The 27614-nt window shown below is 38.5% G+C and overlaps 3 protein-coding genes across 3 annotated transcripts; all 3 read right to left on the reverse strand.

Moving 5' to 3' along the window:
- Positions 1-41: 41 nt before the first annotated feature.
- Positions 42-26998, reverse strand: LOC133525755 (H2.0-like homeobox protein). The gene is made up of 3 exons (XM_061862134.1): positions 25370-26998; positions 5934-6145; positions 42-476 (listed from the first exon to the last, which is right to left on the reverse strand). The coding sequence occupies exons 1-3, from the start codon at positions 25599-25601 to the stop codon at positions 345-347; spliced, it is 576 nt and encodes a 191-aa protein (XP_061718118.1). The 5' UTR covers positions 25602-26998; the 3' UTR covers positions 42-344.
- On the reverse strand, positions 7281-22365 carry LOC133525748 (uncharacterized). Its single transcript, XM_061862121.1, has 2 exons — positions 21866-22365; positions 7281-8686 (listed from the first exon to the last, which is right to left on the reverse strand). The coding sequence occupies exon 2, from the start codon at positions 8555-8557 to the stop codon at positions 7544-7546; it is 1014 nt and encodes a 337-aa protein (XP_061718105.1). The 5' UTR covers positions 8558-8686; positions 21866-22365; the 3' UTR covers positions 7281-7543.
- Positions 10257-16941, reverse strand: LOC133525749 (uncharacterized). Its single transcript, XM_061862122.1, has 6 exons — positions 15321-16941; positions 14083-14145; positions 12869-12931; positions 12247-12378; positions 11729-11916; positions 10257-10835 (listed from the first exon to the last, which is right to left on the reverse strand). The coding sequence occupies exons 1-6, from the start codon at positions 15592-15594 to the stop codon at positions 10578-10580; spliced, it is 978 nt and encodes a 325-aa protein (XP_061718106.1). The 5' UTR covers positions 15595-16941; the 3' UTR covers positions 10257-10577.
- Positions 26999-27614: the final 616 nt, after the last annotated feature.

Here is a 27614-nt window from a genome sequence, read left to right on the forward strand (position 1 = left end):
TAAATCTTGGGCCACATTTTTTCCTTCCGAGCGACTATTTTTGAAAATATTAACATTATCAGATTATCACAAATCATTTGACCATTTTTCAGTGATGTTCAAATCGAAATAAAAATATTCATACCTAAGGGTGGTGGTATTCATGTGATATTCCACCATATCTAATTTCTTGGTCCAATGCGTGTTTGGGTCTCAAATTTTGCTTAATGAGAGCGTGAAACGCAATGCACATTGGACAGGTGGACCATCCTAATAATAATATTTTTTTTTTTTTATTCCTACTGACCCCACCAGACAAAATTCCCATGATTCGCATAGCGTGCGCCGCAGTGTTTCCCAATAACCTAATCGCTAAGTGTGTCGACATCTACTTCTTCATTGTCGTCGGGTGCATCGGGGTCCCGTCCCGGAGCGCCTGTGCGGCCCTCCTTCGTGTGCCGCCACTTCATGCGCCGGTTTTGAAACCATACTTTCACCTGTAGGTAAAGAAAGTATTAACTTAAAGGTCAGCCAAATACAAGAAGTGTAGAGCTAAGAGTCACTTATGCCAAGGGTGAACTATCTTTTATGACTGGTGAAAGGTGCTATGAATAAAGGTAACTCTAGCTCTAGATTTTTCGTATTTATAGAGTAGTTGCAATTGCCCTGGCTGTTCTTACATCAGGAGTGAGAGATGAAAAAGTTTAGCAAATGGAACGAATTGAAATTTAGGGCCTCCGCTAGCTGACGCGGACGCCCGCCGCGTGCGCACGCTCGCGGGTCCTGCTCCCAGGCCAAATCCGTCGCACGCGCCCGCGCCAGTTAGCGCAGTTCATACAATTTCTTATTAGACGGGGCGTCCGTTCCGGATAATCCGCGTCAGCTAGGCCCTTATATTATTATTCACTCGGGTGTAAAAAAAATATGGATTTAGGAGGTAAGAATTCAAAAATATGCTGATAGCTTAAAGATGTCTGTACCTAGACGTGTGTGTTAAGGTACTTACTCAGTTCTCTAATAATACTGTGTCTAATAATTTAATTTAAACTTTATTCGTTATAAGTATTATTGCATTATCTAGTATTAAGGATTATCAATCTCTCCGCGGGACAGGCAAAGCCTAGTGTGGAGGTCATAAAAACGATCCAAGTGAATATTTTTTGGAAATAAACGATTTTTTTATTTATTTACTTAGGTAACTTTTTGGAAGAAATAGGGAGTATTAATGCAATGTTTTACCGCCAGAGTGCAGCACTAGCACCTTTCGTAAACCATAGAGTAACTTATACATACTGTGCCTTACACTGTGTTATGAGGTTATGACTTATGACAAGTTTCGACAGATAATAAAATATATCATTGATGCATCACGGTGGTTTGTTTACAAAGGGCCTACCGGGAAACGAAATTTAGCTATCTGCCTCTTCATCGCTGGAATATGCACGAGTGATAGAGAGGTTAGATAACGAAATTTCGATTTTACTGCTTCGCGGTAGACCCTCAGATTGTGATGGATTGTGGTAGTGGCGCCAACGTAGTGATTATATGCTCTTTGGTGGCGCCTCCTACGACAGACGTAGCGTACCTAATGCAGGTGTAAAAAACAAAACTTCTGACATAATCAAGCAATCAATCAAAAATCTTCATCTGACGAGAAAATAAAATCGTCGAACATCCGCCGAAGACATCTGACGCCAGTAAAGCCATGTTTTCAACTCAACTAATGGGATTTCACTTATAAAACGCTGACGCGACGCTTGGTGCCCAGGGTACCCTGGATGCGTAAACAAGATGGCAATCGTTCACGCTCTGTAGCGTAGCGTAGTTATCTCTCTCTATCACTCTTTCATATTAGTGCGACAGAATCAGTTGCGTTTCGTTCGCCACGGAGCGTTAACGATTGGCATCTTGTCTACGCGCGTTACGATACGCTTACGCTCCGTGTGCTGAGGGCCTTGCATTGGTTTTATAAAAAATGGACGACTTATTTTTCCATATAAAATAATTCCGGAATTATTTTACATGAAAAAAAAACTACTTTGTTTTTACTCAAAATGTCGCATTTAACGCACTGAGGGCTGAAATTCGGCTCTCATTGACGGATCATTCGTAGTACAACCATCTGCGAGGACACTACAGTTTGATTTGCTGTTATTGAAGGGAATTTATTTTTTGTACCACACCATACCATATTTCAAGATTCTGAGTTCACGGGAAGTACCTTGTAGGTTTTGGTTCCCTTGCGAGTGGCGAAAATTTGGAGCATAAACGGCTGTATCTTTTGATTGCGTTGGCTTAGAAGTTTGATTTTTTCACAGCTCCAAGGGACAGTAGACCTGAGTATTTGATATAAATTTACGTTTTATAAAATCTTAAATAACGTTATAGAGATTACAATCCCCAAGTCAAAACCTCGTAACTATATGTACCCATCCTGGTTTAGTTCTGCCCTTATCAATATGATAAAAGAGAAAGAGAAATGTCGACAAAGATACAAAAAAACAAATAATCCTCGTGACCTTTTAGAATTTCACTTGCTTCGTAGTCGGGTTAAAACTAAAATAAATAACGACTACTCGCATTATATGTCATCTGTAGAAAACGATTTGCATTCTAACCCTAAGAAATTCTGGTCTTTTGTCAAAAACTCACGGAAACAGCCTAAAAACAGTTCTTCTATTCCTTCTAGTATGTCCATTGGAAATGTAACAGCCAACAATGATTCCGACATATGTAATATGTTTGCAAGTCACTTCTCTTCTACATTTTCAGGACTTTCCCAGCCTCCATTAGGTGATGCGGTGCCCAAACAAATCTCTACTGATGCACTAAACAACACTTTTTCTTCAGTGCGTGTAAACGAGTCATCTGTCATGAAGGAGCTTAAAGCCCTCGACGTCAGTAAGGGCCCCGGTCCTGATGGCATTCCACCGTACTTTATAAAAAAATGTAGCACATTTTTGACTGCCCCATTGGTGGAAATATTCAACGAGTCATTACGACTGTCCATATTCCCTACTATCTGGAAGGAGGTTAACGTTGTTCCGGTTTTCAAGAAAGGTGATAAGACGAAGGTATCTAACTATAGGCCGATATCTCTTTTATCTATTTTTCCTAAGGTCTTCGAGTGCATAATCTGTAAAAAACTGGCTTGGCATGTTAAAGAAATAATTTCTCCTTTGCAGCACGGTTTCATAAGCTCTAAGTCCACTTCTACAAATTTGCTTTGCTACGTGAACGACGTTGGTACAGCTATTGACTCAGGTCACCAAGTAGACGCCATCTACACCGATTTTAGTAGCGCTTTTGACAAAGTGGATCACAGTATCCTCATGCAGAAGCTTCTCGACCAGTTTAACGTCACAGGCGAGATGTGGAAATGGTTTTACTCGTATTTGTCTAACAGACCGCTAAGACTAGTGAAAGACGGATACTTTTCAAACACGTACTTGGCAACTTCGGGGGTTCCTCAAGGCTCGCATCTTGGCCCTGTTCTATTTATTTGCTTTATAAACGACTTAGTTTCATCTGTCAAGCATAGCAAATGTCTGTTATACGCTGATGATATGAAGCTTTATAAAGTAGTTACATCAACAACTGACTCTTTGTTATTACAACATGATTTGAATAGCGTAAATACCTGGTGTCTGGAAAATAATATGACTCTTAATGCTGACAAGTGCCTCTTTATTAAATTTACGCGGAAAAAATTACCTGCTGACTCAAAATATTATCTGAATGACGTTGTGCTTCGGGAAGTTTCCAATATTGAGGATCTTGGCGTATGCTTGGACTCTAAGTTAAACTTTGTAAATCATATTGATTCAGTTATCAATAAAAGTAATAAAATGCTTGGGTTCATAAAGCGTATTGGCAAAAACTTCAAACGCGTTGACACTTATCAAACTCTTTTCAATGCTCTTGTTCGTTCTCGTCTTGAATACTGTTGTCAAGTCTGGAATCCTGGCTACGCAGTGCATATCAATCGACTGGAAAAAGTGCAACGTTCCTTTACTCGATTTTTAGTATTTAAGACAAGGAACGAGGGAGTTCGTAAAAACCTGACATACGAAGAGAGACTTCAACGGTTTAAAATGTCCTCTTTACAACTCAGGCGGTCTTTCCTTGACATGGCTCTGTTACACAAATTGGTAAACGGTAAAATCGCGGAACCTTACTTGTTGGGAGGTTTAAACTTTACAGTACCGAAAGCTAGCACACGGTCTTGTCGTCGCACTATTTTTCGCCCCGGTTCTACCAGGACTAAACTGGGCAAGTCACTTCCGGTCCATATAATGCAAGTAACTTGGAATAATCTGTCACTTCAACAAAACTTCGAAATAGACATATTTAGTGATTCTATTCAAAATTTAAAGCGCAGAATGTTTAAAAAAACTTAATATGCTTGTAATATTATATTAGTACTATTAGTAGTAGTTAGTATTTTCCTATGCATGTTTCAATCACTTAATCTATTAATGTATAGTTGTAGTTAATAATGTACCTAGTGTAAAAAGCCTCGAACTGTTTGAGTGTTGTTGCACACCTGTTATTGGTGCATAGATATTATACGTGGCCACTATACTTGTTACTTTGCTAGCTTTGTTTATGTACTGTTGGTGTGTCTTATAAAATAAAATAAAAATAAAATAAAATAAATTCCAGTTTGATACCTCCACGCGTTCCTGAGAAAAAGGGTCTTGCAAGACAGATAGACGGACGGACAACAAAGTGATCCTATAAGGGTTCCGTTTTAATCCGTTCGAGGTACGGAACCCTAAAATTTAAAATAACAATTTTGGTACCTATTATGACAATGAAAGCCGAATTTCAGCACACAGTGTGACGCGACATCACACCTGTCAATCATAAGATTCATAAGTCATAACATATAATAAGTGATCATGATATAACGTATGAAATACATTCCGCTTGAAAAATTTTCAAAAATTAATAGAATAGAATAGAATAGAATAGAATAGAATTATATTTATTCAGACAACACATCAATTATTACAAAGAAGATAATACATTAACAACAACAAGAATTTAAAAAATAAAAATAAAGAAACAGTGGAAGTTGAATAGTACAGAACAGATAAGGATGTGAGGCTGAAATGGTCTCCACTCAGCATTGCAGTTGGCACGACTAAGCGTTGTCAACGGCGCTGGTTTTCTGTGGAGCCAGTGAGGTGAGCGGAACGGCATACTGCGCGACTTGTGTGACAGATAATAATAAATAATCAATTATCAAAAGGTAATAATTATGCTCTGATAGTTAAGACTAACAGCGCGGCTGACGTGGGCGATGACTCGCGAATGCGACACGACGCGACGCGGCGCGGCGGCCCAACGGCATTCGGAGATCGCCCACGTAGGACACTTCCATAGGTATCAAAGGATTGAATTCACCCGCGCCGCGCCGCTTTGCGTTCGTGAGTTATTCGCTCAGGTAAGACACTGCCTAAATAAATAAAAACCTGAATTTGGTTTATATAGCTGGTCAAACATGTTTGTCAGTAGAAAAAGGCGCAAAATTCAAATTTTCTATGGAACGTTAAATAACCCTTCACGCCTACATTTTCTAAATTTGACGCTTTTTTTCTACTGACGGAAATTGCTTGACAGACTATAACAGTAAAACCTACGTCTAGTTTAAGTGTGTTTATATGAAAAATACACACTTATAGAGAGCTAGGTGATCTAGCAGCAAGGTAAGGCGTGCCGCGTGCGGCTTGAAACCGGAGATGGGTTTAAGTAAACTTCGGTAAAGGGGAATATATATTGTAAGCCGAAGGTCAGATAGCAGTCGTTTTCGGTAACACCATGCAATGCCTGATCCAATTCTCGGGATTAGGTTGCCAAAACGGGACACTGGGCTTTTAGGACGCATCTGGGAAAGCGCTAAAATGTAGGCATAGACAGTATGTAGTACCTACCCAGGTATGTATTACCTGCGCGTCAGTAAGCCCTAGCGTTGCCGCCAGCTGCCGCCGATCAGGCTTGGTGATATATTTCTGTATCTGGAACCGCCTCTCGAGCCCCTTCCTTTGCAGGTTGCTGAAGACCGCGCGCGACCACGAGCGCTTCCTTTTGCCTGTCGACGTGACGTCACAGCGCGGGGCTGGCTGCTGCGGTGGTGATGACGTCAGCGGGAGCCGGTATACTGTTCAACATAATGGTATATGTATAGAGAAACCATTTTTAAACTGCACGATCCCTGCCGATGTTTTTGGAGAAAGTCTTTATATTTTATCTCATAAAATATATACACCGTGGGCTGGTAAAAGTAAAACCCACAGATTTTAAAGGTGTACCTATTCTTGCCCGCATTTAGAGACTAAAATGTCATACAAATTTTACTGAAATCGGTCTTGTTTTAGAGATAATGACAATTCTTGTGAAAATTTGTTTCTGTAATGTAATAGTTAAAAACGCATTTGTGGCTGCGACGCTGCCACTATGGACATTAAAGTTTAAAAGGAAACTTGCAATTTTTATCTGTAAATTAAAAAAAAACTTTACTTATTCGTTGTAATCTCTAAAACTTATTATGATTGTAATAATCAGACTCAATAAAAACCAAAATCCAAAATTTAACAATCCACGTAAAAATCCCGTTCCCGTATCGAATTTTCAAATTGAAATTCTTACAAAGTTTCATGAATATGTTCCCCGAAAGTAATATTGACTTTATTTTATTTTTCTACGAATTATCACATTACATTTAATTATATAAAATCAAAATTCTATGGAAATTAAATAAAAATATGCTCGTTTGATGAAATTGACCCTAATGCAATATTTCAGACATCCACGGATCTTTCATCATGATTACAATCATACCTGTGATCCGATTCGCCTCGGTCTACTATAACTATATACTTCGGTATGTTCAAATAATAAACCCTTCCGTAAATTTTCATTTTATTTCATACTTTTGGCATACTACTGGCTAAATCTTTTTATTTCCTTTGCCATTTAAATTCTTTCAAATCTTTGTCATATGATTTTATTTCAACGTATCGTTATGCTATTAAAATATTTTTCATCATACTGGCTCGAAAAAGGTCTTAAGTATTTCATGCAGCTGTATAAGCCTATATTGTTGCCGCGAGAGTTATGGATTGTGAAAAATAAGCTATAACTCCCTAGGGAGTTTTAGCTTTTTTAATTTATGTCAATAATTCATACGAACCAAGTAGGTTATAAGTAAAATATACTTATTATATTTCAAGGTGTTTGGGAGGTTAGCGAATCTGAATTACTTTCAGGAGCAGCAGACGGGTCTCTTCAATGACTTGTTTATATTTTAATTTTACAAATTGTTTTTATTTTTAAATTATATTAAATGAAATTAACAAAAGTTGGAACGTTGGCGATTCTATATAAAAAGGCAAAAAAATTGCGAGAGCGGCTTGTGTGCCGTGTCGTATGAGGTCGTAAAGTGATGGCTATCGCCGCGCCCCCGCGCGGCCGTGCTTGGAACTCCGCCTCTTCTTGTGATGCCCGCTAGATGGCGTTAGACTCGCGAACATGCCCCCGGCCTTGAAAGCACCCGCTTTCAATGTGGTTGTGGTGATGTGGATGGGGTTGGCGCAGCTTCACTCTCTGGCGGCATCAAGAGAGGGCAAAGCTTAGTGAAAGCCCTGCGTATGACCCCGCTCGCTGTTTTTACGTCAGCGACGCGAGAAACTCCGTCGTTTCCTGTGAACAAAGCTACCACCCGTCCCAAACGCCATTTGAGAGGTGGTAGATTATCTTCCTTGACCAGAACTAGGGAGTTGTGAATGATATCCTGGCCGTGAGTCTGCCACTTCGTTCTGGTTTGCAGCTCAGAAATATATTGTTTTGACCACCGCTGCCAAAAGTGTTGTCGCATTTGCTCCAGCATCTTGTAGCGTGGGAGCCGACCCGTCTCTGTCGTCAAGTCCTTGTAGGGCGGCGCTGTCAGCGGTCGGCCAATAAGGAAATGCGCTGGAGTTAATGCGGAAAGGTCGTTTGGGTCTGTGGAAAGAGGATGCATGGGTCTGGAATTCAGTAGGGCTTCGGACTGTGCCAAAACCGTGCTAAATTCCTCAAAAGTTAAATTCGCGTTGCCAATAACGCGCTTCAGGTGATATTTGCAAGACTGTACAGCTCTCTCACACAAACCTGACATATGTGGAGCATAAGGGGGGTTAAAATGCAAATTAATGTTATCATTAGCGGCGCACTCAATGATATTACTCGCGTTACCCTGTAGGAACGACGAAAGTTCTTTCATTGCCCCTACAAAGCAACGGCCATTGTCGGAATATATGACGTTAGGCTTACCACGGCGCGAAATGAAGCGTTTAAGTGCGAGTAGGTATCCTTCGGTACTAAGACTTGTGACCAAATCAAGATAAACCGCGCGCGTCGTGAAGCATACTATCAGACAGATGTAAGCCTTTTGAGGTTTAGCTCCCCTACCCCTACGATTAAGTACATATACTGGCCCCGCGTAGTCTACCCCGCAGCTCATAAAGGCGAACCCAGGTTCCAAACGTAATGAAGGTAAGTTACCCATAATAGGTGCAAACGTTTTCGCCTTCATGCGGATGCAGGTTACACAGGTGCGTACCACACGCTTTGCTAAATTAGTGCCTCCGAGAGGCCACCAGCAGTCTTTGATAGTAGCAAGCAGAAGACTAGGTGGAGCATGCAGTAATCGTATGTGTTCACTCTGAAACAAAAGCTGTGTGAAACGATGTTTCGAACAAAGCAAAATCGGATGTTTTTTGTCGTATGTAAAACTAGTCGCATTACTAATACGACCACCGACCCTTATCAGACTATCTGTGTCTAGAAGTACATTTAATTTATTAATCCCGCGCGTGTGTTTAACAGGTAAGTTATTTATCATCTTATCATACTCAACAGGAAAAGATTTCATTTGCGAACGACGCGCCAGTTGTTGCATCGATGCATTCAATTCGTCAACAGTCAGCGGGCCAATTTTACGATCTATTTTGTTTTTAATGCGTGTGTTGTTTACAAATCGTAAAACATAAGCACCCGTGCGCCTTAAGCGGTTAAATGACGAAAACCTGTCGAATTGGAATACATCGGTGTTAATTTGGCCTGTCATACTAATTGTGTTTGTTTTTATTTCAGGTAAATCGGCCGGTATTATTTTGGAAGTGCGCGATAAAGTACTAGGTAACCAGTTAGATTCTGGTTCATGCAAAAAGGGCGGTCCATTGAACCAGAACGAATTGTTGATAAGCGCGTCAAGTTCAAGGCCGCGGCTAACTAAATCAGCTGCGTTATTCTTGCTACTTACATGTAACCCAGGTAGCAATTTTTCGTCGTCACGACGTCCATTCACGGTCATTTCAGACGTTAATGACGTCGCTACTTTCGTCGTACAGACGTTCGAAATGACGAACATATGTCATAGCCTCACGACGTCTCTAACGACGTCGTATTGGACGTCTAATAGTAACGTAATATGGACGTCTACCAACGTCGTTGGTAGGACGTCCAATAGTAACGTAATATGGACGTCTTCCAACGTCGTTGGTAGGACGTTCAATAGTAACGTAATATGGACGTCTTTTAACGTCGTTAGTAGGACGTCTTTTAGTAACGTAATATAGACGTCTTCCAAAGTCGTTGGTAGGACGTTCAATAGTAACGTAATATAGACGTCTTCCAACGTCGTTGGTAGGACGTTCAATAGTAACGTAATATGGACGTCTTTTAACGTCGTTAGTAGGACGTCTTTTAGTAACGTAATTTAGACGTCTTCCAACGTCGTTGGTAGGACGTTCAATAGTAACGTAATATGGACGTCTTTTAACGTCGTTAGTAGGACGTCTTTTAGTAACGTAATATAGACGTCTCCTGTAGGGCAATTACGTAAAATTTCGTATGTACGTTGAGGCGATCCAAATGTAATATTTCTACACAATGAATGACATTTGGATCGTCCTAACGTACGTACGCAGTATTACGTTATTACCCTGCTGTGATGTATGCAAGATACTACGACGTCTTCAAAAGAAGTCATATTAACGACAAAATGACGTTCAATTGGCAAATACAATAGACGTCAATGGGACTTCAATTTAAGCCAGTTATCATTCGTTTATTGAAGATTCAATTGATATATTGCACATACGAAATATTTTGCCAATTCATTAACTAAACTCATTATCATTAAGCAACCGTTACTTCCCAATGACGACTATTTGTCAATTGCATGCGACGCGATGCTGAACGGGGGCAAGAAAAATAAAAAACCCCAAATGTACATCAAGGAACTAGTAGTTTAATAATAACATATAAACTACATATTAACAAGGTACTTTTTAAGTATTTTAAGAGGCCAGTCAAATCGTCTTAATACCTTTATTTGATCCTAAATTTGTGTAATCCGAGTTTGCTCCATTCCAGAAGTTGTGGAACTTTTTTTGCTATTTTTAAGTTTTTTTCTTGTAGTTCAAAAACGGTACGTCCGACGGAAAATTTGATCTAGTCACGATAACAAATTACATCTGAGGATCCGAAAGATACCCTTATATGAATTCGTAGTCAAAGATTGTAAACACGGCCGCCACTTTGAATTTCTTCTAAAATCCGAATTTGTTTTCACCAGAGTCTGATCCACAACAAGCTTGCTGGCAGTGACATTGTAATTGATGGTGGGTTCCTTCTACATCGAATGGTTTTGCACACGCCCGGAGACGTAGTTCTGCAAATGGCTTCTTGTCTGATCTTTTACCGTAAAAGTTGTACTTGCTTGCCATAGAGTCAGACAATGCAACTTTCATAACTCTAGATACTTTATTATTAACGCCCTGTCCACCAAGGCTCTTGAAGTAGGCTACCTGTAAATATTTCTTATTATAAAAACATTCACAAACTTAACTATACTGCAGATCATAAAATAACGGGTTGGTATTTCTCTGAAATCGTATAAAAACCAATTTGTCTGTGTACAATTCGTTGAGTGTCAATTTTTTGTACTATTTGGTACCTGACATCGAAAAATTTGTACTTAACTTAAAATCTCTAAATATTGAAAATAAAGTGGTCAGCCATTCTGACGTCAGGTTGATAGGACCAAGTCCAGTTCCCCCTAGTTGTAGGGGTTATATCGATAGAATCCAACTTTTGACAAAGATTTAGTACCTAATTTGTACCTTTCATAATTATTCTTCTTATTGGGCATTTTCCACAATTAATAAAAATAAATTTAAAGAATAATACTTTCAAAGTGTTAGGGTTAGCGTTCTTCATGACTATTTCAAATTTCAAATCGATAGCTTAAGTAGTTCTCGAGATATTTATCAATGTGACAGACGGACGGACGGACGGACAGACAGAGTGGCACCATAAGGGTCCCTTTAGTACTTTTATGGTAAGGAACCCTAAAAAGGTACTAAAACTTGGAGTAACATTCGTTATAAATATATGGTCCTGTCATCCTGACACTCGCTAAGAAACACATAGGTATTAAAACTTGGGTATTAAATTAAAAAACGTACTAGTTTGTACTTCATAAATAGTAGATTCGGCAGTTATGACTCCTGCTTCCTAAAAACACGGGACTAGCCGGGTCCACACAGCGACCATAAGCACGGGGCAATATCCTCGCGCGTATGCTCGCTCTGTGTGGACCCGGCTACTTACGACGTTACGAGGCTATGCCGGTTGTTATACCTATCCGGTACGCTTGTAGTTTCGATGATACTATCGCATTGACAAACTTAAAACTTACCACGTTAGCATGGTTTTCTTGTGACGTTAATAATTTTTCCACAATTTTCAACTCCTCCGAAGTTTTGATGGGAAATTTGAACTCTGGTTTTAAATCCAATCTTGTATGTTTTTCTCGCAAAATAGAGATGATTATATCATTCTGGGCCTTTATGTGGGTCAGTAGTGACACCACTGTATCTTGCAAACCTGAAAGACAGTTATGTTAATATAATAATGTATTAGTGATGGGTCGCAGGTAAGATACCGAATGTATGTATGTATGTATGTATAAATAATATAGCGGCAAAGTATTAACGTTCTACCAGCCGTGAACAACAAGCGTGTCTTAACCTTTTTGACGCCAACGATGGATATACATCATTATACGCGTCGCAGCGACGCGTCGCTGAGCTCGGCTTCGTGTAGCCGCGTTCGAATGCTATTTCATAGAAATACATAGAAACTAGTCAGTGACGCGGCGACATGAAGTCGAGATCAGCGACGCGTAGTTGTGTTTCAACTTGTACCTTTACCTACCTTTTAATCCTTGACCGCACGATGGCGTTGCTGGCACGTCGCTGCCGAGATTCGGTGGTTGTTCTTTTCGCGACCAAGGACTACGTATGCGTGAAACCGGAGTTAGCCGCCCCTCGCCGTCTTCTGTTAAATCTGACAAGTCAAAAATATTAACAACACAAAACTTTTCCGGTACCTACCTATCAATAAATAAAGATGAATATACGTCATTTCTAAAAATCGTCCTAGTAGCTGGTTTGATAGTGCACAAAAACCCTGCACTTTGTGACTATGCGCTGAAACTTGGTACAGTCGATTCTTAGCTGGTAGATCCAGACCGGGAGGGACATGCTTCTGCAGCAACAGGCAAGTCCATCCATGTAGGTTCCCAGTTGTTATTGACCTTCGTGCAACCCCAAGTAGACAGACAGGGCAGACTTTTGAACCAGCTAAGAATCAACGATGCCAAGTTTCAGCGCATAGTCACAAAGTGCAAGGTTCCCATACAACGGCGTGAAGTATCAAACCAGCTATAGCTGTTTACTCTGTAGAAATGAACATAGGAATAAACACCACACACATATTACACATACATGAACATTAAAATCAAACCACCGCAGATGGTTAAACATTGATATCTTACCTTGCAGGACACTGTTTGTCAAGACAGGAAGCCCGTCAACTACATTCAGCAATGAGAGGGTTTCTGTTGGCAAAAAACATTAACTTATGTATTATATTTATTTTCTATGAGTATTAATAATACAATGCACGCTTAGACCGACTTACCCAGTCCAGAATAAAAAAAACCGGTCAAGTGAGAGTTCGTTTAACTCGCGCACCGAGGGTTCCGTACAAACTTTCAATTATCTCATGTAAAAATACAAAAGACTTAATGACCAGAAGTATACTAAGTATAATTGTGTACAGCGTCATCTATCGGCAAATTCGCTAACTAATTTGCGGGACCTGTGTACATATGTTGTTTTTTTTCTTTATCATTCGAACCGATTTCAATTTTTTTTGTTTTATTTGAAAAAAAGGTGTTTTTTGTGTAATCTCATACGAATTTCAAGTATAATTAACACCAGCAAAGGAGGTTAAATTGCAAATTAAATTTCGAAAGGTTTTTTGATAGTCACAAAAAAGTTTTCAAGATATAGGCATGATTATATTTTTTCTGCCCTCTGGGCGGAAAGCGTCAACTTTGCTCCCGCTGCGCTAAACGAAGTTGCCGCTTTCCGCCTCCGTCGAGCAGAAAAATAGTATGCGCACCACGGGAGGAAACGTAGGACATTCCATCCCGCGTGTTTGCCACCCTCGCCTTCGGCTCAGGTGACAATTTGTTTTACATTTCCCTTCATTAATGATTATTTTTCACTATGAAAAAATTAATCAAATTTTTTTTTGAAATATACATTTAAGATCTTTGAAACGATACCCCACTAGACCTAGTAATTTGAAATTTTGTCCTCTCTTCATATGGGGCATTTTTCATATTTAATAAAAATAAAATAGAAAAATAACACTTTCAATGTGTGTTTGGGTTAGCATTATTGATGACTATAATATTCTAAATCGATAGCGATGTGACAAACAGACAGACAGACGGACGGACGGACGGACGGACAGAGTTGCACCATTAACCTTTTGTACCTTTTTGGTACGACACCCTAAAAAATAAATCACCTGTGGTTATGTCGCCGCGAAATAAACTACCCGTCCCTTTGTAATTAATACAGTTAGAATAAGATGGGTAGTCTATCTAGCGGCGACATACTCTCGCGCCAATCATGTGCTAGGCTTACTGGTAAGAATAATATTCTATTAGGTATGTATTAATTATGATTTACTTACTTTCTGGTGTTGAAGGGGCTTCCCGGGAATCTCGGGTAATGTTTGGCTGAGCCTGACGGATATCTGTACAAACCATAACACAATATTTTTGAGAGTTCTTTGTAATATCATACTTCTATATAAAAAAAACTACACAATAGTACATTACGATACAAGTGCGAAAAATAGGAAATTCGAAACGAGTGGCGATAAATTAAAACACGACCGAAGGGAGTGTTTTAAATCGACACGAGTTGCGAATTACCTATTCGCACATGTATCGTACAACGTTTTACAGTACATATGGCCCTTTAAATGTTCGACACAGTAACATAATATGCTACTTCTCGCACTAGTGCTATAAAGTAGCCCCATATGTACTGTAAAATATATCTATTTACTCTTGATATTAAAGGGTCCATACCAGAAAAGGAAAAACCTTCCATCTGTCTCTCCATGCCAAAACAGTGTTCTAACAAAAAGATAAATTTGACTAGAAGAAACACTTAATGGATATAACAGAGTAAGCAGTAAGCAGCTAGCTATATATATTGACCAAAATAAGTTTTTGTCAAAAATTTCATTTTTAGGGTTCCGTAGCCAAATGGCAAAAAACGGAACCCTTATAGATTCGTCATGTCCGTCTGTGTGTCCGATTATGTCACAGCCACTTTTTTCCGAAACTATAAGAGCTATACTGTTCAAACTTGATAAGTAGATGTATTCTATGAACCGCATTAAGATGTTTACACAAAAATAGAAAAAAAAACAATAAATTTTGGGGGTTCCCCATACTTAGAACTGTGATAACAGATACATTGAAAATAATATATAATTTGTATGAAAAAGAGAAAATCTGAAGATTTCATAATTTTTTAAAGTTGCTGAACAAATGTTGATCAGTTTGAGGAGTTACAATAATATGGTTTAATTATTTTCTAATGTTATAGGAAGCACCTGATATATCATATATTATATTTGCATGAGAACCATGGGACAAAAATACATTAAATAAACTGGCTGAAAGTTGTTTGATTATGAGAAAGCAGCAACATAAAATGGCAGTTATGAAGTAAATTCTGACACTTTGCACACCTATGAAGTTGCTAAACTGAATATTGACAATATAAACCTTAGAAAAAAATGCTACTCTTACTATTCTGACACATGCAACAAGTATCTACAGCATCATAATTGTTCAATGTGGCGGGACTTAATTCATAAATAATAATGGCCCGTTGGCTATAACCTCAACTTACCTCTATAGTAATCAGCAGCAGCTGTTTTGTTCAAGATTTTTTTCTTAATTGGTGGTGGCGTTATGTGACCGTCATCTTCATCGCTTGTGGAAATATATCTGTTATTTCTTTTCCGCTTAAAATTTGGTTCTTCTTCTGCTTCAGTCTGTAAGTCTGATGTCTCCTCGACCAGTTTCAGTTTTCTTTTGGCTTTATCTATATCGTCTTTACATGCAAATAAAATAAAAAATACACACAACATGCAAAAATAATAAATGAACACAACATAATGCATCCCTCAGTCAATTAAAACAAGGTTATTGGTAAATATGTAGGATGAAGTAGGAACAGGGTAGTAAGTGGTTAGTAGCACAGTCAATTATCCATTTACCTGGACACTACAGAAGTTATGTTAATACAGACACAATGCAAGGTAAAATTATCCCAAAAATGCTGCTACTTGTCTCAGCAATAGGTTTAGGAAAATGACCATAAGCTGTCCATCCATATTAATATTATAAGTGTGAAAGCAACTCTATCTTTCTGTCTCTTTGTCTGTGTATCGCTAAACTAATCGAAAATATTTTTTTTACCCGGTAATAAGTTTTACCCGGAACTTCACTAAATTATTGCTATACTGTTTGTAATTAAGATTACTGCTGAATATGTAAACTTACAAGATACTATAACAAATCCGAATAAATCCATAACACTGCTGTGACATACCTACAGTAACGTAACATATTTTACTCAATATACCAACAAGAATACTACCTATATGTAGGTGTGTTGGTTTTTGTCCGGCACTAGTTTTCGTCCACTTGACGAAATTTGAATATAAACGTACTTTGCTGCACAAATTTGTACGTACCTATTGCAATCATTAATGTCAAAACAATATATCAATCTATTTACATAAAATTATATGTCGCAAATAGAAAATTAAAAATCAATTACATTAATTGATAATCTGTACGGAAATTAACGCAATGACTCTACATATTTTATCTTCGAAAAACTGAACTATCACAGAAAACGGAAACTTCCACCAACATTAGTAAGCTCTCGGTTAATCAAGAAATATTGCATCCAGATACCATACCTCTAAGTACGTGACTTACCAATAGCAAAATCCACGTGGTTCTTAAAATAAATATATACGTACCAGTCACACAAAAAACTCTTTGGATGAAGTATCGTTTCCATTACTCATCCGGTGTTTTGGTATCCGCCAACACCTTTTCAAAAGCTTTAGATCCCTTGACGGGTGGCCAAAATACCTCCCGACGCCTTGGCGTAATCCACTGATTCTTTACAATGGATATTGATCCGCCGTCTTGATCACTGAATTGTATCACTGAGTATGTACTCATCACTGAGTATGTGTTTATCATGTGATAAAACTAAAATATACCTTTAAGAGTCTCAAATTGCACAGCACCCACGGACGCGATACAACACAACAGACCGGGCAAACGGAAAAGGAGGGAAACGATACATGACACATGACGCTTCAATCAAAATGTCAGAATTTCGTTCCGTTCCAACTTCTGATGTTTCTAAAAATAACAATTTTAAGCTTGTTTTGGTGTTATTAATTATAAAATCTATAAAAAAAATACTGTATAACAACTTTAGAGTTACCGAAACAAACGGAAATGTTTTTATTACTTTATAAATATTTTACAATACAAGATTGACAAATTGGTATCAAGAAACGAAACGCGTTATTTTGTCGGTTACATACGTCTTGATAGTAACCCCAAATAGACGTCAATAGAACGTCAATTTTGTGACTAAAATGGTACGTCCTACTAACAGAGACCCCAAATAGATGTAAATTTCTATAAGAAGTTACTACGCTAATATTAATAATCACGTTTAGTGAAACAGGGCAATAGAAGCGAAAATCGACGTTCGTCAATTGCGGGCATTTTTCTCTGTCACTCTAATGACGTCTTAGTGAGAGTAAAAGAGAAAGAGCGTACGAGAGAGCGAGAGAGAGTACGTCGTATTAGTGACCCCAAATAGACGTCAGTAAAACGTCAAATTTGTGACTAAAAAGGTACGTCCTGATAGTGATCCCAAATAGACGTCTGTGAAGCGTAATTTTTGTGACAAAAAAAGTACGTCCTGATAGCGACCCCAAATAGACGTCAGTAAAACGTCAATTTTGTGACTAAAAAGGTACGTCCCGATAGTGACCCCAAATAGACGTCAGTGGAACGTCAATTTTGTGTCAAAGAAAGTACGTCCTGATAGTGACCCCAAATAGACGTACGTGAAACGTCAATTTTGTGATAAAAAAAGTACGTCCTGATAGTGTCCCCAAATAGACGTCAGTAAAACGTCAAATCTGTGACTAAAAAGGTACGTCCTGATAGTGACCCCAAATAGACGTCAGTAAAACGTCAAATTTGTGACTAAAAAGGTACGTCCTTGTAGTGACCCCATATAGACGTCAGTGAAACGTCAATTTTGTGACAAAGAAAGTACGTCCTGATAGTGACCCCAAATAGACGTTAGTGAAACGTCAATTTTGTGACAAAGAAAGTACGTCCTGATAGTGTCCCCAAATAGACGTCAGTAAAACGTCAAATTTGTGACTAAAAAGGTACGTCCTGATAGTGACCCCAAATAGACGTCAGTAAAACGTCAAATTTGTGACTAAAAAGGTACGTCCTGATAGTGACCCCATATAGACGTCAGTGAAACGTCAATTTTGTGACAAAGAAAGTACGTCCTGATAGTGACCCCAAATAGACGTCAGTGAAACGTCAATTTTGTGTCCAAAATGGTACGTCCTAATAATGACCTTAAATAGACGTCAGTGAAGCGTCTACTCTTGACGAATAGAGTACTGACCTTGTTATGACCTATAAATGACGTCAATTGTGCGTCACTGACGTCAGTTTGCTACCTGGGAACCACTGCGCGCTCCCGGTTAACTCGTTTATTTCCGACACTCTGTTTTGAACAAACGTTTTAAGCGTGTGGGGTGACATTCGGATCCACCCAAGAACGATTGTACTATCACACCAAAAATAAACAGAATCGAATTTCACTTTAAGCGATTTCATTATTTTTGAGTACAACCTAGCGGCTAACAGCGCGCCTAGCAATTCAAGTTTCGCGATACTGACGGATTTCAAGGGAGCGACTTTACTCTTAGAACACAACAGATGCACTGTAATGACCTCATTATTATCTCCCGAAAGCGTACGCACATATGCACAGGCCCCATAGGCCGCTTGACTAGCATCACAAAAAAAGTGCAACTGTGTGCAGTGCGCATACGCATTCATTACATAACGAGGAATGCGGAGGCTATGTATGTGTTGTGTATGTGTGAGTATGTATTTACGCCAGGCTGATGCGACATCCTCAGGCACTTCCGAGTCCCAATCTAAGCGGCAAAGCCATAGTTTTTGGAGTAAATTTTTGGCAATGATTATGGCTGGCGAAAGTAGCCCGAGAGGGTCATACATTTGTGAAATGACTGATAATATTTTGCGCTTTGTTATCGGTTCGTTATTATTATCCTGTTGTATTTTTGCCGTGTAATGAAATTCGTCAGTGTTGTTAGTCCATCCTAAGCCGAGTGTTTTACTTTGACAGTTATCGCCTAAACACAATTCACGTGACGTAATTTTTGACGAGGAAAATTGCGAAACGTCAAAGTTAAACACCCATTTTCGGAGTGGGAAACAGCCTGACTGCAGTACGTCGGTGACCTTTTCACAGATATCAATTAAAGCGTGTTTATCATTATTTCCTGTAATTAGGTCATCTACGTAGCAGTTTTCTAGTATAGTGCGAGAGACCGCTTCGTCAGCACATTCTTTTGCCAGCTGATTGAGACAGCGGATGGCCAGAAAGGCCCCAGAAGAAGTACCAAAAGTTACCGTGTTAAGTTGGTAAATATTTAGCGGCTCCGAAGGGTTCTCTCGCCACAAAATTAGTTGAAGGTTCCGTTGGTCTGGTTGAATAAGGACTTGCCTGTACATTTTTGCTACGTCTGCGCAGGCAACGTATCTATGCTCGCGAAAACGCAACAATATAGAAAAAATATCGTTTTGTATGGTCGGCCCGACTAATTGCAAATCGTTCAGGGATTTCCCAGAACTAGTGGGCATTGACCCATTAAAAACAACCCTTAAGCGTGTAGTGAGACTATCCTTTAACACAGAGTGGTGTACAAGAAAGCAATAAGGCTTTGTGTATGTGTGTATAAGTGACATGTGCCCTAGCTCAATGTATTCGCGCATAAAATCGCAGTACATTTTTTTGTGCTCCGGGAGACGCTCGAGTTTGCGTTCTAAAGATAAGAACCTACTTCTAGCTATATCGTAGGTATCGCCGAGCGCATCAGCAGATTCCTTTAAGGGTAAACGTACCAAAAAACGACCATCTTTATCGCGTTGCGTAGTCGAAGCGAACAGCTGTTCACAGGCGCGTTCGTCGTCAGTCAGTCCGTCTCCCATCTTAGGAACCTCCTCGAGCTCCCAAAACTGTTTTAATTGTGCGTCTAAAGTTTGCGTGAAATGACAAGTAGTTTTATTTAATTTAATGCGTTTATTATTAATCGGACCCACGACGATCCAACCAAGTTTAGTATCTTGTAAATAAGGCCCTTCTGCGAGAGGAATACGATCCTTATTTAACAAGCCCCAGAAATAATCACCGCCTAACAATATATCAATATCTGACGATTTGAAATAATTAGGGTCCGCGAGTTGAATATTATCTGGAATGCGAATGGAATGCGCGCTTATTGCTGCTGTCGGCAGCGGTTCCGTTAAGACAGGGAGTACCATGCAATTGATGCGTGCATGGTAGTCACCTGTAATAGACTGTAGGTTAAGTTGACACGAGTGTGTGGTTTGCGTGATTAATTTACTTAACCCTGAAATATTGTAAGTGGACTGTACTAAAGGCGTTTTTAATTTATCTATAAAAGATTGTGCGACATAACTGTGTTCTGAGCCATTATCAAGAAAAACTCTAGCCCTATGTAATTTATTGTTGCTATCGGCAACTACTGCTATTGCAGTACATAATAATACCGGTTTTAACGGCGGTGAGAGTGTGTGCGAATTAAGTGTAAGAGTGTGATGAGTCGAGGTGGCGGGGACAGCGCTTGTCGGTGGCTTGTTGTTTACATTGCCAGCCGAAGCTGATGCACCGTCACTGTCACTACTCAAGCTATGTATCAAGCTATTATGTTTTTTCTGGCAGATCCTACACGGACCAAAAAAGCAGTTGTCAACTGTATGACCAGCGCGAAGACAATTGTGACATAGTTTCTTATCTTCAATCAATTTAACTTTGTCGGGAACAGTTAAATCAAGGAAACTATTACACGAATAAAGCGGATGATTAGCGCTGCACATTTGACAAATGCGAGGCGAAGTGCGTTTGGAACTGGATTTGTTTATGTGTGACTGTGAAACTGTGGAGCTAGAAGCATAGCTATGCGTTGCGTTTAAATTGTGTGATTGTGACTGATTTGATGGCTTTTTAGTGTCATGCGAATTTGAGTACGTATTTTTGGAATGATTAGCCGAAATAGATTCCAACATATCTGCACGATTTTGTAAAAAAGTAATCAAATCAGTTAGCTTAATGTGAGAGGTAGAATCTTGCCGATTAAAGTTGATTGAGCCCTTGTGCTCCTCCCACTCGCGTTCCGTAGATGCGTCTAGTTTCGTGACAATTAAATAAATGACTAACGTGTCCCAGGAGTCTGTAGGTTCTCCTAGGGTCTTTAGGGCACGAAGGGAACGTAGCACAGAGTCAATCAGCTTTCTAATCTGTGTAGCAGATTCTTTATTTAATGATTGCGTGTTAAAAAGTGACTTTACGTAATTGTGTGTTAGTAACCTATGATTATTAAAACGGTTTTCGAGAAGCTCCCACGCGGTCGTATAGTTCTCTGCTGAAAATTCCAAGGACTTTATTACTTGCAAAGCGGTGCCGGTTAAGGCTGCGCGCAGGTAATGGAACTTTTGTATGGCACCCAGGTCCTTAGAATCGTGTATCAGAGAAGTATACGTGTCCCTAAACCCTAACCAATGCTCGTACGAACCGTCGAAGGTGGGGAGTGATATTGTAGGTAATTTAACCTTATAACCCACGGAATCTGTGCTGGCAGGGGCAGCGGCGCTGCCGTTAGCAACAACGAGACTGTTGCCAACGTCAGCTAATTCGGACGCTGCGGCCACTGTCTGATAATATTGCCCCTCGAACTCTTCGCGGTAATCTAAATGCTTAGGAAGGTCACTCGGATCTGCTAACTCCTCGATTCTAGTTTGAACGACATCGAAATCTTGATAATAGCTCGCGGCATTATTTATGCGTAATTGTAACTCAACTTTTTGGATATTCGTTAAATTAGCCTGATTAAGCGTAGCGACATATTTAGCGAACAACGTGAGTTTACCCTTGAGTGTGCCACGTCTTTGTGTCAAGGTACGCGAATCGTTCATATCGAGAGTTAAAGTACTTGGAGTCACTGATGTTTTAGGAGTAGTCATGGTGTGTGTGAGAGAATGTAAAGCACTTACAGTTTAATCCCGAAACTCGTTGTTGACTCGTAATGGCGGCCGTGTGCACCACGCGGCACGTGCTCGACACTGGAAGGTTACAAAATAGACACGGTTTTAGCACAATGACGATTGAAGGGAGAAGGTGAAGAATGGATGGCCTGACCGTTTCTTGCTGATCCTGGCGCTGGTTGATAGCATCCGGCTCGAAGGACCAATGTTTGGGAGGTTAGCGAATCTGAATTACTTTCAGGAGCAGCAGACGGGTCTCTTCAATGACTTGTTTATATTTTAATTTTACAAATTGTTTTTATTTTTAAATTATATTAAATGAAATTAACAAAAGTTGGAACGTTGGCGATTCTATATAAAAAGGCAAAAAAATTGCGAGAGCGGCTTGTGTGCCGTGTCGTATGAGGTCGTAAAGTGATGGCTATCGCCGCGCCCCCGCGCGGCCGTGCTTGGAACTCCGCCTCTTCTTGTGATGCCCGCTAGATGGCGTTAGACTCGCGAACACAAGGTATACATGAGTTTACGTTTGAAAATATTTAATTTGGTTAATTTAATAGCCGTTTAAAATATTTTTATTCAATTTTCAATCGTGGCTGAACGCCGGATGGGTCTGTGTACTCTGTGTCTTCGATGCCTAACCTGTCAAAAATTGACAAAATGGCAGATGAATATGTAAAGTGCTACCATACTTAAGAATGATTTCGCTTAAAATTTAGTTTTTTTTTTGCAAGTATGATGAAAAACATTGTGTCTAACTCCGGGGGTAAGAATATCGCAAACTCGAGTCTTTAATTCAGACCAGCCTGCGGCTGTCGTGAATTAACCCCCTCGTTTGCGAAGTTTATCTTACCGCCCTTGTTGCACAATGTACTATTGATTGTTATGCGAAGATCCAGCTATCTTATTACAAACTCATTCATTTAATCAAGACGTTACAGCCGCAGTTTATGGGGAGGTAAACTGAGCATGTAACCTACGCTTTATATTGCACTATTATCTTACAATTAACGACTACGATGAAGACGATGAAGTCATCGCTGTGGGTATAACCCTAACATTCGACGTAGGTACATTGTCTCATAGTATTTATTAGAGATGTCACAAATATTTGCATTCGTATATATACGAATCTTCGCATCACATTAAACATACGCATCGACGTTCGCATTCGCATCAAATGAAGCGAATGTTTTGTGAATGCGAATGAGCGCTGTCTCGTCGACTTACGTAGGTATCGGCAGTGGGTACAATACAAACTGTCTTCAAGTAATGCATTTTGACCAGTAAACAGGCTGTTCTAAGGTTACATATGTTTTAGATTTTTTCTAATTAGGAATGATAATAACAACTACATATTTCCTAACATTTATATTCGCATTTGGACATTCGCATCCCTGTCATTCGGATTAGCATTCGCGAATGTGAAGAATGCGACATTCGTGACATCCCTGGCTTTATGAGGCTGCTAGTGGAAAAGTGCAGGTTAATTAGCATTTTAAACTTTATTTTACAAAAAATAAACTTGATTATAAGATTTATATATATTTATTTAAACTAGCCCTTGTCCGCGATTTCTGATTAGAAAAAGATTCATGAACTGTAGGATTTAACTTGAGGAAAACCTTTTCTATCCTCGACTATCCACGTTAAAGTGATCGTCTATGGGTCGTAGATACTTTCCTAAACTTTTACCTGTGCCACCTGAGGAATAGTACATTACTACAGAGGCCGGGACAAAAGGGGTTGCCGGCCGAAGGCATATAGACAAAGACATAGCGAGGCCGAATAGGTCTGAGGCGGGCAACCCCATATTTCCCGCCGAGGTATAGGTATATAGTGCTTTTCTCAAACATGCAATGAAATAAACAACAAAAAAAGAAACAAAGTTTTATTTTTAAAGAAATTATAAGTACCTAAACAATACAAAACTAAAACTAACGTATATTACGATTTTGCTATATTTTAACTCGGTTTTAATAGAAAACAGATACTTCATACATTTATATTTATTATGATGTTACTTCAAAAAAGTACGAAAGCACGTTTCTGAACGAACCTTTAGAATTTCAATTTGTTGCAACGAAAATTAAATTATAACCTCTTCTCAATCTCAATAATCAATCAGAACTCAATAGGTAGCAATAGGTAAGTACCTGTCGCTAGATATGTAGATAAACTAAACTTACCTATATATTAAGTGTTGTAGTCTAAACTGTCGAGTTACACTTTAAAATACTAAAACACAATGCATTCGGGTTAAAAGATGCTTAGTAAACAAAACATTAAGCATGGAGTAAGTACTTACAATGCCCACAATGTTGAAGACTTTTTAGTTTCTGCCAGTTCTTTAAAATATGCCAAAAACACGTATTCTGAAAAACAGCGGGCATTTTTTTGGTTTTACAATTTATAAAATTTAAGTAACCATATATTTCGACTTTGATTTTGCCGGCAGCTAGTTCTGTAAGTAGGTATAGCCAATCCTGCTTCGGCTCTTAATTCAGGTGGGGTACAATCAATAATCATTCCTTCGTTGGTAGTTTCGTCTGAACTCATATTGATTTTTTTATAACAAAACAAGATTACAAAAAACAAAATTAAATCCGATAAAACAGAGTTACAGCCAAAAAATTATCAAGTTTCCCGCCAAACCTTTTTTTCTATAGGTACGCTTAGAGACACGTTTGAGTAGACATTTTTACCGCTGCCTAATATTTAGATGAAATATTAATATTTCAATGTGTATATGTATAGTTAAGAAAAAAATTGATAATAATGTGTTATTTGTTATGTACATGTTAATTTATTATGTAAATAAAACTGCACTAAGTACATACCAAATCGTTTATTGTTTTTTTTAATACGCATAGTGGCAGAATGTCATGATACCTGTGCCACAAATTTATGTGGAACAGAAATTAAAAAAGAGGACTTGGCGGCCTAGGCCTGCAAGATTTGTATGAAATTCCATTAATGACCTCTTGTCCTAGCCGCACCTGAAACGTCATACTATTCGTTAGTAGCCTATTATAAGGAATATAACATCAATATTTCATTGCATGTTTGAGAAAACGTTATTTTCTACCTTACGTATTTACTGACACTTGAGCTTTTTTATTTTCTTTAATTTGTCATGTTCTCGCTTGTTTTAAAGATCGATCGATCTATGGATCGCAAATACAGATTTATTATGGCTCTATTGTGCAAATATTGCAAAATACCTACACTTTTCCCGCTTAGATATTTATAACAAACATTAAAAATTCGAAAAATCCTTAGGCACAAGTTTATGTAGTAGGTATCTATACTTACCTCCATGTAAGTGTCGTGAAGCAAAAAAAATAAATACCGGCAAAGCTTGAAACAAAACTCGGTTTTATCTCAACACAGAACCTCAATTTGATATTAAAGTTTGGAATCATTTTGGTACTAAACAATACATTCTTCAGTGCAACTTTGTTTGTAATTATAATTTATCTTTTTAGCTTAATTTGTTATGGATGTCATAGGTACCTGTGGTAGGTCTCAAAGCGGGATGCAAATGCGTGTACGCCAACGACAGAGGCAGCTGCAGGACCGGAGGTTCATCCCGACAACACCGATATAGCGCTGCCACGCACCCTGCACATGGAGGTTCTGCCGGCGCTCGAGGCTCCGGTTTGCTCACTTCCTTATCTTTACTTAAAATACTCTCCACACTAAACTTCAACTTATTCGAACTCGAAACTTCACCAAGCGACGTCATCGCGCACTCCTATCCGCCACTAAAGCATCTGAAAAACTGACGAACGAACCGAGAATCCACTCAAGCGCAGGCTGTGGGCGTGGCTTACTTTTCGTGCGCTCTGATTGGCTGATACCGACTGGGCGTTGCGTGAACGGACCGTTATCGAGTGAGCTTTTGAGTGATGTTTTAAACACACTGCAGTTGTTTACAATAAAGTTTCGTTTAATGATTTTTATATTAGTTTGCAAGATGAATTAAATTTTATTACCCACAACTTGCGCCAGGCATCCGTTTCTAAGTATATAAGTGAAATAAAATTACCTATTTAAATAGAGTGATTTTTAAACTGATAAAAGTAAGTTGTTATTTTTTTAAGTAGGTATAATTCGTCTCTTATTTGAGTTACCTTTTTTTAATTCTGGCAATAAATAGGTCGGTAGGTAATACTTGTAGAAACATAGGTAATTATTTACGAATACGAATGTTCATATTCGCAGAATACTAAAGATATATTCGTAAGTCTTTTACGAGTATCGAGTTTCAAGGGATTAAAATACATAAAAAAGATCTTGACAATCGCGAGAAAAGTTTAACCCTTGAATGCATAGTGTTAAGTGTAAGATGCAGCCTACAAAACAAAAACATATTACTTGATGTAGGTATAATGAGATACAATCTATTTGAATCTGTATATTAATTTGATGATCCACACAATAACCAATCCATTTAATAACTCAGTTTAAAAATAAAATGAATTCAAAGAATGACGAAAACTTTTTCTGGTGTGGTTTTTCCTAATAGTTTATTGTTTTGGAAGGGGGCAAAGTTGTTGTTTAACTGCTCGTTGATATTGATACCTGAGGACTTATCGCGAACCACGTTCGACGTGTTGCCTCCCTGTCATGATTACGTACAAATTTACAAGTGTGACAGAGAGGCAACACGTCGAATGTGGTTCGCGGTAGGCCCTCTCGTTTCAAGGCACGAGGGTTAAACAAATTTTGCCACTGAGTGAAACACAAAAATGTTCACCACGACACCAACGCGGGGAAAATTCTAACTGTCAAACATCAAACCCAATCAAATCCTAGTGAATGTTATAATATATTTATCGTTCAAAATCTTCATTTAAAGCTGAATAGCCAACATAAGGAAGCAACTAAAAATTTGCATCAAATTACTTTGCAAGACTTTGGGAATCTTAAATATTTTTTTTATAATTTTGAAATAAATAGTATAAGAAGTTATTCAAGAAAATAGACAAATAATGACCACCCTCCTTTATCTCCACAACTAAAAATAAAACTAAAAAATACACAGAATAGTTCTTTATGAAAGGAAAACCTATTATAAAACTACAGTCAAGCATAAAATAATAATTTTACACGTCACATCATTCAAATTACAATTTATATTTTATAGAGCTTCTTAAGTTTGATGTTTTATTAAATTTGCTTCTTTTTAAAGAAACAATAAAAAAATAGAAAAGTAACATAGACAAATATAATAGTCTATACTATACATAGTCGGCGAGTCAACAACGGCACATATTCTCAATATTGAACTTGGCTCTCATTTCACATTTATATTTTTGTTGGGATGCAGTTTTACAGCTCCTATAATGGGATTGGGCAAAATATTTTTTTTTTTTACATCTCTGGAGTAACAACATAATATGTTGTCAAAAATTTTCAGTTTACAGATTTTTCCTTTGTATACGCCTAGTAGTCTACCTTCATGCCAAATAACAAGTCTCTAGGTCATCTAGAAGTGGGTTAGGTTTTTGATCTATAAGTCTTAATTTCCTATCAATATATATATTTTTTTCAATCGAATTTTCTTTAATTTTCAGTTTTCAGATTTTTTTTTCTATTTACACCTAATAGCCTACCTTGGTGTCAAATATCATGTTTCTAGGTCATCTGGAAGTGAGTTAGGTTATTGATCCTTGACTTAATAAATCTAATGATTATATATGATTTTTGCCATCGAATTATCAAATTTTTTCAGTTTTCAGATATATGTACACCT

This window comes from Cydia pomonella, chromosome 15 (assembly GCF_033807575.1).
Source record: "Cydia pomonella isolate Wapato2018A chromosome 15, ilCydPomo1, whole genome shotgun sequence".
NCBI classification, from domain to species: domain Eukaryota; kingdom Metazoa; phylum Arthropoda; class Insecta; order Lepidoptera; family Tortricidae; genus Cydia; species Cydia pomonella.